This window comes from Theobroma umbraticum, unplaced genomic scaffold (genome assembly GCF_002168275.2).
Source record: "Theobroma umbraticum cultivar Fairchild unplaced genomic scaffold, ASM216827v3 scaffold_30.0, whole genome shotgun sequence".
Taxonomy (NCBI): domain Eukaryota; kingdom Viridiplantae; phylum Streptophyta; class Magnoliopsida; order Malvales; family Malvaceae; genus Theobroma; species Theobroma umbraticum.
The window spans coordinates 5,517,127-5,528,883 of record NW_018397254.1 but is presented as its reverse complement, the minus strand read 5'-3'; the positions used below and the strand labels follow the sequence as shown (position 1 = coordinate 5,528,883).

The 11,757-nt window shown below is 37.8% G+C and overlaps 3 protein-coding genes across 5 annotated transcripts; 2 read left to right on the top strand and 1 right to left on the bottom strand.

Moving 5' to 3' along the window:
- Positions 1-344: 344 nt before the first annotated feature.
- On the top strand, positions 345-6,744 carry LOC110429254 (RNA polymerase II degradation factor). Of its 2 annotated transcripts, none has more exons than XM_021445203.2 (16): positions 345-788; positions 1,461-1,511; positions 1,593-1,823; positions 2,248-2,346; positions 2,456-2,511; positions 2,745-2,856; positions 3,125-3,304; positions 3,418-3,684; positions 4,064-4,264; positions 4,357-4,557; positions 4,639-4,764; positions 4,841-5,140; positions 5,243-5,341; positions 5,431-5,909; positions 6,009-6,062; positions 6,488-6,744. In XM_021445203.2, exons 1-15 carry the CDS (start codon positions 666-668, stop codon positions 6,040-6,042), a joined length of 2,559 nt encoding a protein of 852 aa, XP_021300878.1. In that variant the 5' UTR covers positions 345-665; the 3' UTR covers positions 6,043-6,062; positions 6,488-6,744. The 2 variants fall into 2 exon arrangements, with proteins under 2 accessions (XP_021300878.1, XP_021300870.1); XM_021445195.2 differs by having other exon boundaries at positions 1,587-1,823.
- A 628-nt stretch (positions 6,745-7,372) lies between these two features.
- LOC110429267 (GRF1-interacting factor 3-like) lies at positions 7,373-9,517 on the bottom strand. Of its 2 annotated transcripts, none has more exons than XM_021445215.2 (4): positions 9,215-9,517; positions 8,808-8,884; positions 8,066-8,150; positions 7,373-7,983 (listed from the first exon to the last, which is right to left on the bottom strand). In XM_021445215.2, exons 1-4 carry the CDS (start codon positions 9,263-9,265, stop codon positions 7,627-7,629), a joined length of 570 nt encoding a protein of 189 aa, XP_021300890.1. In that variant the 5' UTR covers positions 9,266-9,517; the 3' UTR covers positions 7,373-7,626. The 2 variants fall into 2 exon arrangements, with proteins under 2 accessions (XP_021300890.1, XP_021300899.1); XM_021445224.1 differs by having other exon boundaries at positions 8,610-8,884; positions 9,215-9,282.
- Positions 9,518-9,609: 92 nt separating this feature from the next.
- LOC110429279 (ABC transporter A family protein) lies at positions 9,610-11,329 on the top strand. The gene is made up of 2 exons (XM_021445234.2): positions 9,610-9,800; positions 10,943-11,329. Exons 1-2 carry the CDS (start codon positions 9,678-9,680, stop codon positions 11,036-11,038), a joined length of 219 nt encoding a protein of 72 aa, XP_021300909.1. The 5' UTR covers positions 9,610-9,677; the 3' UTR covers positions 11,039-11,329.
- Positions 11,330-11,757: the final 428 nt, after the last annotated feature.

The window sequence follows — 11,757 nt, the reverse complement described above, 5'->3', positions numbered from 1 at the left end:
GGAATCTATTCTGGTACAATTTTGTTTTTCCACGTAGTCATCATTGCTTGAAATTTAAAAAAATTTATTTTTTTTATATATAATAATTTGATTGCACCATTGAACAATTTAGAAGGGGTAGTAAAAAAGTGTCCCAAGTCCCAAAAACCAATTGGCCTGTTTCCATCTGTAGTCCACATCTCCAGCCTCCGCAGGGCTTATATCTATGTGCTCAAAGGTTATTTTAGTCAAGATAGTTTTGACTAGGCTAGTAAAGTGGAGCGCACGCGCCACCGAAAAGCGTGATGGAATCATAGAATAATTGTAGATGAAGTTGCCCTATAAATGGCGGGAGCCTTGCCTGGGTCGAAATTTCACACGCCCAATCATCTCTCCCTCCCATCTCTCTTTCTCTTGGCGTCAAAATCTCACTGTTTATCACACTCAAAAATTTCTCCAAAAACCCTCTAATCCTTAAAACCCAACTTCCCCATTTATTCCCATCCTCTCTCTCTTTATCATTTGCACATCGTTTCTTCTAAATTTCATCAATTCTAGGGTTTAGTTGATTTATGTATTAAAAAACCCTAGGTTTTTTTTCTTTCTTCTTCTTTTTTTTTTGTGGGTCTGCTTTTTGCAGAGAGAGGAAGTGGGAGAGTTGGAGCAGAGAGGGACATTCTGATTCAATGGAGGCCGCGGCCAGTGTCGCTGCCACACGAAGCGGTTCGCTGCCGATGCCATCACCGTCTCGGAAGGAGTGGCGTGCTGTTTCCGACCATCACGCGGTTCGGAACCCCGGGGATGAAGTGGTAATTTAATCTAATCATGAAATCGTTCTCTTTCGGTTTTTATTTGCGTTCTGATAAAATGTTGACTGAGAACGAATTCCTGTTTCGAATATGAAATTCCTCATTGTTTGGGTCTTAGAAGAAAAGTAAAAAACAATTACCTGGATTAATTTAAGTGTTTGATGTTCTTCGGTGTTCTCCGCGAACAAAAAATTAGGGTTTATCTGTACTTTTTCTTGTTCTTTGACTTTTTTAATTTGTCTACCTCTATATACTTCAAGTTTTCAATGTTTAATAGTACTTATTTTAAGTTTCTGAATAACATAATTTGGATTGGTTTGTTTGGATCGATTATATATGTGCCAACTGTGTGCTCTATAATTGAAGCATTTTTATGCATTAATTAGGACATTTGGTTCACTTTTTTGGCAAGTTTGTCGTCCTTTGGTTGTTAAAATAATTGGGATTGTGCATTGGTTTATGCTTACTGTTTTAAGTGTTAATGTAATCCCATGAGCTCAGTGTGTTGAACCCTAGTAAGTTTATTGGGTTTACTGCAGCGTAGAAATGTCCATCTGTGAAAGCCGAGTTGAGCATTAAGTGATGTTGATTAAGCTGTGAAAGATATTTATTACTGTTATTGGAGCATTGGTGTTCATTGTTTGTTTTATTCAGCTTTCTTGTGACATGCAGGAATTGGAAAGATCAAAGCTGGGACAGTCAGATGAGAGAACCATATACGAGGTAAAGTTTTTGATCTCAAAATTATAATCTATTTTGAGAATGATGAAAAGTGAACATGTTTGAATGCTTATCAAGGTGCAGCGTGGAAGAGAGCCTGCCGATGTTGACTTCTGTTCAATCACGGTGGATGGAAGTTTAGATGATGACATATTGCAGCAGCGGATTCATAATGTTGCTAGACAGAGAGAGGAGCTCCAGCAGATGGAGGTTGAACTTCGAGCTCAGGCTATTGCAAGATCAAGGATCCTGGAAATGCAAAGCAGCTGTGATGCTAAAATCAAAGCCCATGCCAACACTGCCTCTAAGCTTGAGGTTTGAATTTAGAATATGATTCATAGTATGATTGTTCTGAAATACAACTTTCAGAGAAAAAGAATTAAGTAATGTATTAACTTCTTCTATAACTTATAATATGATCTTTAATTTATTTAAAAGGAAAAAAAGGGAATTTAAGTTTTATATAAGATTATAAACATTAAGAAATTTATGTCATCATGTGTTGACTGTTGAAGTGAGTTAATGTTAAACCTGTCTTTTTCTGGAGTTGAATCCAAGAAATGTTGTTATTCAATTTGAAATTACATATTGAACATCTCATGTTTGAAATAGTTTACAAAGTACCAGTTTGATCTGTTGACACTTGAAATTATTTTAAGCATGCTACAAGTAGATTCTACCAAAGGTGCTGTCTTTTTATGACAATCAATCTGCATTTTGGCTTTATTTGCTTCAATAGGAGCAACTCCATGAAAGTGAACAGGCCATACATGAATTAGAAAGGAAAATGGAAGAGAAGGAGAGAGAACTGCATGCCATCAAAGTGGAAAAAGAAGAGGTCTGTCGATTAGTTTGTTCTGCTTTTGGTCAAACTTTTTTCCTTTTCTTTTGATTGATGTGTTGTTTAGTAAGTCATGTATAAATTAATGCATGTATTATTTTGGCAGGCCTGGGCAAAGGAGGACCTTCTCAGAGAGCAAAATAAGGAGCTGGCAACTTTCAGGTGTGTGTTTGTGTTTTCCTTGCTCTACCTTTTTATTTGCAGTAGACCTAAGCCTCAAAGCATACCATTGATATGAATGTTTTATTTATACTTCCAATTTCTGTGAGACCAACATGAGTGAAAGTTTTTAAACCTATTCAAGGGTTGAGGTAATATGTTAGCTTAGTTTTTTATCTCTGAATATAAACCTTTTGAAATTTAGTTGTGTTTCCTGTCCTTTTTTTCTTTGGCAGAAGAGAACGTGATCATTCAGAAGCTGAGAGAGCCCAACATATAAAACAGATTCATGATCTTCAAGAGCATGTTCAAGAGAAAGAGAGGCAGCTTATAGAGTTGCAGGAGCAGGTCCATACATTCGCATGATTTAGTGCACTAGTTTTTTCAGTTTTAATTGCAGGAGGTTAAGGTGTTAATGTTCTATTGCATTGTCTTTGGTGTGTGTCTGTAGGTTATTGAAAATTACGGTTACTTATTTTCAGATTAACTTAATTTACAAGAACAAATTTGTTTGTGTTGGAAATGGTAGTCATGCAACAGTTTTTCCAACTTCAATTAACTGTAATGTTGATTGCTAGATCAAGCTGTATTTCCTAATAGTAGTCTTATTCTTCAGTATAGGGCTGCTCAGGAGACCATTCTTTATAAGGATGAACAGTTGAGAGAGGCCCAAACTTGGATTTCACGTGTCCAGGAGATGGATGCGTTGCAGTCAAGCACTAATCACTCGCTACAGGCTGAATTGCGAGAACGTACAGAGCAATATAACCAGCTCTGGCATGGCTGTCAGAGACAGGTTGGTTAGCTTTTAGTTTCTTGTTTACACTTTTCTTTCTTTCCTTTAAATAAATAGATTTGTTCTCATTTTAGCACTTTTAAATTGACCTTCTTCCCGGTTGTTAATGTTAGTTTGCAGAGATGGAGAGACTTCATTTACATACAGTACATCAGCTTCAACTTGAGCTGGCTGATGCAAGAGAAAGGAATGGTTCTTATACTGATGAATCACATATATCCCAAGGAAATTCAAAAGATTTATCTCAATTTGGTCAAAATAATGGAAACCAAGTGGATTCTAATGGAAGTGGCGCAACAAATGCTAATGCTGGGGTCATTTCAAATGGGACTGTAGACAATGTTCAATCATTTGCTTCAGCTGGCAATGCACCAACTCAGGTAAAATTGCTGGCTTTTCTTTGTTGTCATTGCTAAGAGTGTATCGTAATCAGAAATTTAATAGTTATAACCATCTATATAGTGATAGGTGTGCACCTTTCTTCATATGGTTATGTATTTCAGTGACAAAATATGATACAACTGTATATTTAGTTTTATTAAAGTAATGGATGTCTAGGACCCTCCCCTCCCTTCCTCTGTCTACATGTTCATCTTATATTTGGTTTGAGCTGGTGCTTATAAACTCAGTTTTACAAGTTTATAGTTGTAAAGCTTAGCGCCAGCTTTTAATAATAATCAATTTGTGATCTTTCTGTTTTGTGTACTCTGTTTATTAATTCCTCTCTTTGTTCCCTTAAATGATTGTGTTAAATATCAGAACCAGAATGAGCATGTTTCGAGCGTTCCAATTGCTCCATCATCTCTACTTGGGATGCCTACCTACCTCCCACCTGGGCAGGTGACTGCTTTGCATTCGTTTGTCATGCATCAACAAGGGGTTCCCCCTTCTGTGGCATCTCATGTTGGACACTACTCAATGCCAGCAATGTCATCCATCCAACAGTGGCAGAACCAACAGGTATTGTCAGACCAATGCATTATCATATTTTCCTCATGTTTTCTTTGTTATATGTTTTTGGAAATATAATGGTTTTTCATCATGCTTTTCAGACTGCATCAGAGGGTTTCCAGCTGTCTGCACATAATCAACTTCCACCATCCCAAACTGATCAAAGCCTTGGGAGGTCAGATGTAAAGTATGAATATGAAATGTCTGTCAATGGACAAAACATTCATCCAGACTATCTGGATCATATCAGCCAAGGGCCAGAGGCTAATTCTGTGATGTCATCATCTGCTGGGAAAGCACAGGTTCTTTAAATCAAGATGTTTCTATTTGCAGTGCCTAGTATTGTGGTCTTGTGTTCTTGTATTAAGACCATTTCTTTGCAGGTCCTTGAGTCAATTAACACAAGTTACATTGTGGACCCACAACCCGAGCCAAGCTTGCAGCAAGTTTCTTCTCAATTTCATGATGCATTGAGATTGGGCACTCTTGAACAGAGCTGTGAATCCAAGGTTTGTCTGTTTGGCTAGGCTTCAAGCAGTTGGAAATCTCTTAGAGCTAAATTCTACTTGAATTTGAACTGGACAGGAACAGAATATTCTGAATATGAATAATCACGTGCTGGAGGACCAACTTCTAACAGCAGAAGCAGCAAGTACTGCTGCTAGCCCATCTCCTCCTGATACTTCAGTGCACTCTGTTAATTTTAGTGAAACAACAAGCAACAATGGCACTGATGCTACTTTGCCGGACAAGTCCGTCTCAACTGGGCAGACTATCTTGATATCAGCCAAGACTTCAGAGACTGCTCTGCTTGATGAAAGATCATTATTGGCTTGCATAGTTCGCACTGTTCCTACTGGTGGCAGAATTCGGATCAGTTCAACGGTTAGTGGGTCTGCAAATAATTTTTCCTACCTTGGTCAACTTAGCAAATATGACATTTAAGCCCTGTAAAAACGGGGTGTGACTTGTATCTGTCAATTGCAGCTACCAAATAGGCTGGGGAAAATGCTTGCACCTTTACATTGGCATGATTACAAGAAAAAGTATGGAAAGCTGGATGACTTTGTAGCCAGTCACCCTGAGGTTTGTCTCTTGCAACTTTTTACATTTTTATATGCATGCGGATTATACTTTCTGAAGATTTCAAATCGTGATTTTTTTTGTGATTTCAGTTATTTGTGATTGAGGGTGATTATATTCAGCTTCGGGAGGGAGCACAAGAGATGATAGCAGCCACTGCTGCTGTTGCCAAAGTTGCTGCAGCTGCCGCAGCAACGTCTCCTTTCTCCTCATTTTTGCCTTCTGTTGCTGTTACTCCAATGGCACAGCCTAATCGACTAAAGAAGGTGCTCCCATCAATTGATTCCAACCATGTGAAGAATGAGAATGCTGTTTTCAAGGAGTATGCAGCCATCTCTAAAAATGCAGCTGATAATCGTTCACAGCTTTTAGTAATGCAGAATCAACATGCCAATGGCATTTGTTTCGGTGTGGCTGGAGGTCTCTCAAATGTGAAGATATTGAGCAAATCTAAAGCTCCTACTGAAATTAATGGAGCAAATTTTGAGAGATCAAGTGTGACAAGTGTTGAAAGCAAGGGCTCTAGTCATGGAAGGTCTAATTCAAATTTTGTTGGAAAACAGCAGGGCAGGTATGTGGCTTAAAATTCTGCAGATTGCCAAAGGTCATTTAAAAGTGTATGTTTTAGTGCCTTGAGCTAAATGAGCTTAATTGTCTTGTACAATGGCAGGGTAACTGGGGCTGCATTATCTTCTAGAAGATAGTGGGTGCATTTACCTCAATTGTGAGTTGTTTAATTTATTGTGTTATAAGTTCGTTATCTATGCGTCCTATATTCTATTTCAGCTCCTTGACCAATTTTAATTTGCAATGACCTAAATTTGAATCATTTAGTACACTAAAGTACTAAGAATCTACACTATTGCAATTGCATTAGATAATTTGTTTCTCCTTTCCTGTTGGGATTGAGTGAAAGTCTGCGATATATCATACACTGTCACAGCATCTGTTTTTGCGCTAAGCAGTTATGGAGTTTTATTGGCATGTCAATATTAAGGGCAGGATAATTAGATTTATGACAATTAACTCAACCTTCATAAACTGATATTTTAGTTTGTTGGTATAAGCATATTTGAATTTCATTGTTTTTATAATCATCATTTAACTAAATTAGTTTAGAGATTTACCAATTGCATTTTGTTCTGGCAGGATATACTGAATTGCAATGTTCAGTTGTGGAACATGCATTATTGCAGATTGCAAGCATCTTGGGATATGATTTGTAGTTAAATGTATCTCCTGATCTCGGTCATCGGCAATCTTTTGCATCTGAGAAAATTCTCTGATTGGATCATAAGCTGACAATTTAAATTGTTTTGTGCCTTTTGGCCCTGTCTGTTAGAAGAAAACACTATTTTATTTAATGTGTGTTCATGTCATACTCAAGCTTCACATTTTATTTCCTGCATCAGGATTCGAGGCATCCATACGCAACTATGCATTCTGGTACTTCATAGTGATTTCACTTTGTGAATTCTTAAGAAATTAAAGCAATGGTGAATCGGGTCAAATGCTCATCCAGCTGCTCGGGTTGCCTTTTGGAATATTTAAGCGGAAATTTCAATGGAGTGCAGTCAGTCAAGCCGCATGCAACTTGGGTTGTCATTTTTCAAAATTGAAAAATTCCATGGGGCCAAGGGCTACTTAAAAAGCCACCAACGGTGAGGGAAGTGCTCAATTGTTTTACAACACCTAAAGTAAAAGAAACAGAAAATAAAGAAATCTTAAGTATAATCGCTCTTGGAATCCACACCCCCAAGAAAGAAGTTGAAACGCGGAACTTTGTGCCATTTTTAGAAAAAAAAAAAAAAAAAACTATTCCCTGGATTCCTGACCTGAGGATTATTGCCTGCCTCCGCTTCGCTAGATAGGGGATTTTGAGCGGTTGAAGAAATCGTAAGCATCTGATCAGATGCTCTGTACGTTGCTTAAAGAACGTTAGTCCAAATGGTAGACCGACCGTGATGTGATGAGTAGGACATTGTTCTCACGATTACTTTGCCATAATTGTAAGATTATCCGTGCAACCTAGGCAGCTTAAAACATTTTTTTATTAATACCCAATGTGTTGCCAAGAGATTCATGTGCGCAATACAACTCAAGTCAAAGAGACGACAAAAAACACAAAGTTAGCTCTCCACATGTATTAGAGATACGTCCCTGACAGTTTCTTTCTCATTTTCCGTAGCACCAAAAATAACAGCAAAATGCAATCAGATGATTTGAGGCAGGGAAGTACCGGATGAGCTCTACAGAATATAAACACCCGGGTATTAGCCATGTTAACATTATTTAAGCCTCATGCTTTCAGTATCCGTTGCGTTATGTCCATAGGCAGAGTTTTGAATGCCTTCATCAGCACCATCTTCTGAGCTGTCCTGTTTGATTCCTTGAATGTTCATGAAATTGTTACTAAGCCCACTTTGCACGCCCTGATAAGTACCACTGGAGCCAGCGGATCTTAAGCCCATTTGTGGTTGGTTGAGTTGCTGTTGTTGGAGATACATCAGCTGCTGTGGTTGCTGCTGCTGGTCATTCAAATGGAAAGGCAACTTCGGAGATAAGAAACCTGGATGCTGCTTAGCCATTACAGCTTGTGCAGACTGAACAGATTGCTCTTGCTGCACCGCAGACTGTGGAGGCATCTACAATGTTTCACAAATGAGCTCAGATTAGTGCATTTTTAGTTTGTTCAAAGATATTAGATAGAAGTCTCTGAGACAGCACCTGAGAAGAGGTTGTTGGTGCTTGTGGCTGTGCATCAGCAATTTTAGCTAGATACATTAGGTTCTGCTGCAGCTGAGCTTGAAACCTGAATCATTCATATTAAATCAGAGTAGATGTCATAAGTGACAGCACTAGTAAACAGACAATCTTACTCATAAAGACTTAAATATGCAGATCTACCCTAGTTATTCCACTATGGTGGCCCCTGTTCTACAGTTCCTTATACTACTCAGAACAATAATAAACAACCATTCATCTCATCTTTGAAATAATAGATGACCAAAGTATCCAATAGGTATGTATGTTTTCTTTTGCAGTTTTTGCCAATACTATCATTTTTAGAATGGATCTAAGAAAACTCAGAAAGCTTACAAGTTGAGCACTTAACCAGCGCTAAGGAGGCAGCAAACGAGTGGTTTAATGCTTTCTTTCTGACAATTTAACAATCCAACTTTATAAAAGAAAAATTTTTTATGTGAAGAACTCAATGAAAGGGGTGAGCCAAGAAAACCAACCACAGAAGGCCTATTAAATACATATTTACCAAGGAGATGCACCAGAGACACTGTGAAGCATGAAAGGGGGTAAAAACACAAGCCCTTTAACATCAAGGAGTGAGTGAATGCCATTGATCTAAACATTCAGCTCACGGCATAAATCAGAACGCCAAGCCCAATAACGATTTGATATAATGTAGGAAGTAAACAAAAGAGGAACATTATGTTTAAAAATGGTCTCTCACGAGGCATTCTCAGCGAACTTCCCCTGGTTTTGATTCTCCAGTATTGCCATAATCAACTGTTTATTCTCGTCCAGATACTGCAACAAGCATGGTCCATCATCATATCAATATCCAAGAAACAGATACACGTTTTTCTCAACACACCATTCTTGTTTCTCTTAAAGAAAAAAGAGAAAAATTTAGAAAGAAAATTGTCCACATTAATTATAAGATGTGCAGCTAAGAAAAGAAAATCATATGATTATGAAAACGATGATAAATGATCAAGAACGTCGAGTTAGAATTCGGAAAAGTTAATTTGATCACAGAAATGCGCACAAAAGAGAAATGCATGCAATACCCATCAATCAAAAACACATTAAATATCCAGTGTGTTAAAAGGGCAATGCTGTAAAGATCAAATAAACCTTCTGAATCTGCTCAGTGGTGATGTTCATCAACTGTGGAGTCTGCTGCATATTTCCCTCTTCACAATCACAAAAAGGGAAGAAAAAAAAATGAAAGAAACGCGGACCCTAACCCTAAGTTTTTCTTGAAACGGGAGCAAGATAGAAGAAGAAGGGGATAAAAGAGGGCTGCTTGTTTTGCTCTACGCTTGCAATGTGTATTTTTGCACTCCCTCTATTTATATATATTGGCTCTGCTCAACATATGTTGCCACAGCCCGCAAACAGCAATTACTAAATTGAAACGCCCAAAAACAAGTACTAAATAAAAGGTTAATGAAACGACTTCGCTAAGTGGCGTAAGTGCGCAAAACCGGTGTCGTTTTGAGCGATGCCGATTCTAGTTTTCATACATAAAATTAGTTTCTTATGGGAAAAAGAGCATAAAAGGAAGAAAGAAGAGAAAGGAAGGGGAAGACCAAAAATGGGTTATGTGTTGAGGGTGAGATTGGCTTCATTCTTCACCGGCGCAGCAACGGCATCGTTTCTGGGTCTCTACATGCTCTACAAGGATTACAAGGTTGCCCATGAATCCATCACCCAACAGGTATTCCCCCATTTTCCTATTTATATTTGTTTCATAGCACGTGGGGTACCTTTCAATCTCTTATGGAATTCATGGATTAATTTGTGGGTTTTTAGATTTATGCTCACTTGCAAGTTTTATTTAGTGAAATCCATATCGTGGAGCGAGAAGTTTGGAGGTATAGGAAAGCTCGGAAACTAAATTTTGGGTAGTTTATATGATCTTTTTCTCTATGTGGGTGTGCTGATTTTTTTGTTTGTTTACTATACATTTGCAATATGAAGGAGGCATCGCATTTCATATGTAGCTGCTTAGAACATTGGTGATTATGTCGAATGTTTGACGGTTATATGATAATGCAAGAATATGGTCGGTTGTTCTTGTTCTGGGGGGATTGGCTGTTACATATTTCTCTTTAGGTTGCATTTCGTGGTTGACATTCAGCCAAACCATAGCAAGATTGGGTCTAGAAAGGATTTATCATTTGGTAAGGGAAGATAACGATTTTATCTTGGATAAAAAGGTTCAATTTTTTTTGCATAGGTTCTGAAAGGCCAAACCTGGGGTTCCTTATGCCTCTGTGAGATTAATGCTGACACCTTGTTTAGTTTCTCACATTATTTCAGTCCGACAATTTGGGATGGTCTCTTCTGCTCATTCCTATTATAAGACGTCCAGTGCCTTGTTGCTTTTCTTCTGGCTATGTTTATGTTTTTCCTGCCTATTATTGGATATATTTCATCTACGGTTTTTCTTTATTGTGCCTTACAAAACCATTTATATACCCAACTATGGATGTAGTTTCTTCAAGAGTGAAACCATAATGTTAAAGTATCCTAAAGGTTAGGATGGCATGAAAAAAGAGTAATCAAAGATGCCTGATTAGTATCAAATTCTGATGCTTGAGACGCCCCATTGAATCCCATTCAAGAGTTACTATTTTTTCCACTTGTGATGTGGAAAAGGATGAACTACCTAAGACAATGAAGTTATCTGATGGGAGCAATGTTTACAGATTTTTTATTAAACAGAATAATCAACAAAAACAGATAGGTTTTTCCTGTTTGTTTGATTTGATATATGCCTGTTTTTCCGGTGCTTTAATCTACAGCTATCTGGGGGTTTTTTTTGCGCTTATATTTCACTCTTCCCTTTGTCTCCAGGTGAAAAGTCTTCATGAGTCCCTAGATAGGCGAATCTCCGCTGTGGAAAGTTTGAAACGGGTTGAAACTTCACAGCATGTAGAAGCAGCAGAATAGGTCCATTGTTGCAAAAAAGATTTCCTAAATATGCAATCGGTTACTGGGTAATGTTTTTGTTCTCCTGATGAAAAATAATTGTACCTGAACTTTATGTACATCTGGATGGAATGATGGTATACTCGGCCAGTTGACATAATTTACCTCACTTAATTCTGTTTTTTCTAAATTGGGTGAAACAGTGATTGTATTTGAAAATTAAGTTTGTGGGAATCTAGACTGTCCGTGGTTTGTTGTATTTTTCAGTACTTATCTGGGTGAATTGATGCATCATATCTTGCAAGTTATTTAATTGTTGGCTGAGTAGTTGTGTGATATGATAATTAAACCTTACCATCCTTTTTACGATAGTAAACAATTGCTTCATTGAGAGGTGGGGAGGAAAGATAGTACTTAGTTGCCCTTGAAGCCAATCAAATTTGACAAAGGTTTCATCTCCAAAAGCAATGTTGTATAGAGTGCATGCCTGGCCAAGTGTTTCGTTGTATGCTGGGCGGCAGGCAGTGTGTGTGACATAGGGCCTTTGAACTACGGTGCTTGTTAAAGTCGTTCTGGCAATATGTAAGGATTACGGTAAAAACCTAGTGCTTCAAAACCAATCAGTTTCAAGAGTTATATCGTTACTTGGGTTTAATCTTTAAAGATGGTTATTAAATCAAAATTTCTTATTTCTTGATATGGCTCCAGTTTTCGGTTAACACTATGAACTCATGGAAGGA

What these genes read in the sequence shown, in the direction of transcription:
- LOC110429279 (XM_021445234.2), top strand. Translation starts at nt 9,678, where the DNA reads ATGGGTTATGTGTTGAGGGTGAGATTGGCTTCATTCTTCACCGGCGCA. An exon ending in ATGAATCCATCACCCAACAG is followed by an intron (nt 9,801 to 10,942) that starts GTATTCCCCCAT and finishes CTTTGTCTCCAG; the next exon opens with GTGAAAAGTCTTCATGAGTC.
- LOC110429254 (XM_021445195.2), top strand. Translation starts at nt 666, where the DNA reads ATGGAGGCCGCGGCCAGTGTCGCTGCCACACGAAGCGGTTCGCTGCCG. An exon ending in GGAACCCCGGGGATGAAGTG is followed by an intron (nt 789 to 1,460) that starts GTAATTTAATCT and finishes TGTGACATGCAG; the next exon opens with GAATTGGAAAGATCAAAGCT. An exon ending in TTGTAGCCAGTCACCCTGAG is followed by an intron (nt 5,342 to 5,430) that starts GTTTGTCTCTTG and finishes TTGTGATTTCAG; the next exon opens with TTATTTGTGATTGAGGGTGA.
- LOC110429267 (XM_021445215.2), bottom strand. Translation starts at nt 9,265, where the DNA reads ATGCAGCAGACTCCACAGTTGATGAACATCACCACTGAGCAGATTCAG. An exon ending in CCACTGAGCAGATTCAGAAG is followed by an intron (nt 8,885 to 9,214) that starts GTTTATTTGATC and finishes TGCTTGTTGCAG; the next exon opens with TATCTGGACGAGAATAAACA. An exon ending in CACCAACAACCTCTTCTCAG is followed by an intron (nt 7,984 to 8,065) that starts GTGCTGTCTCAG and finishes GAAACATTGTAG; the next exon opens with ATGCCTCCACAGTCTGCGGT.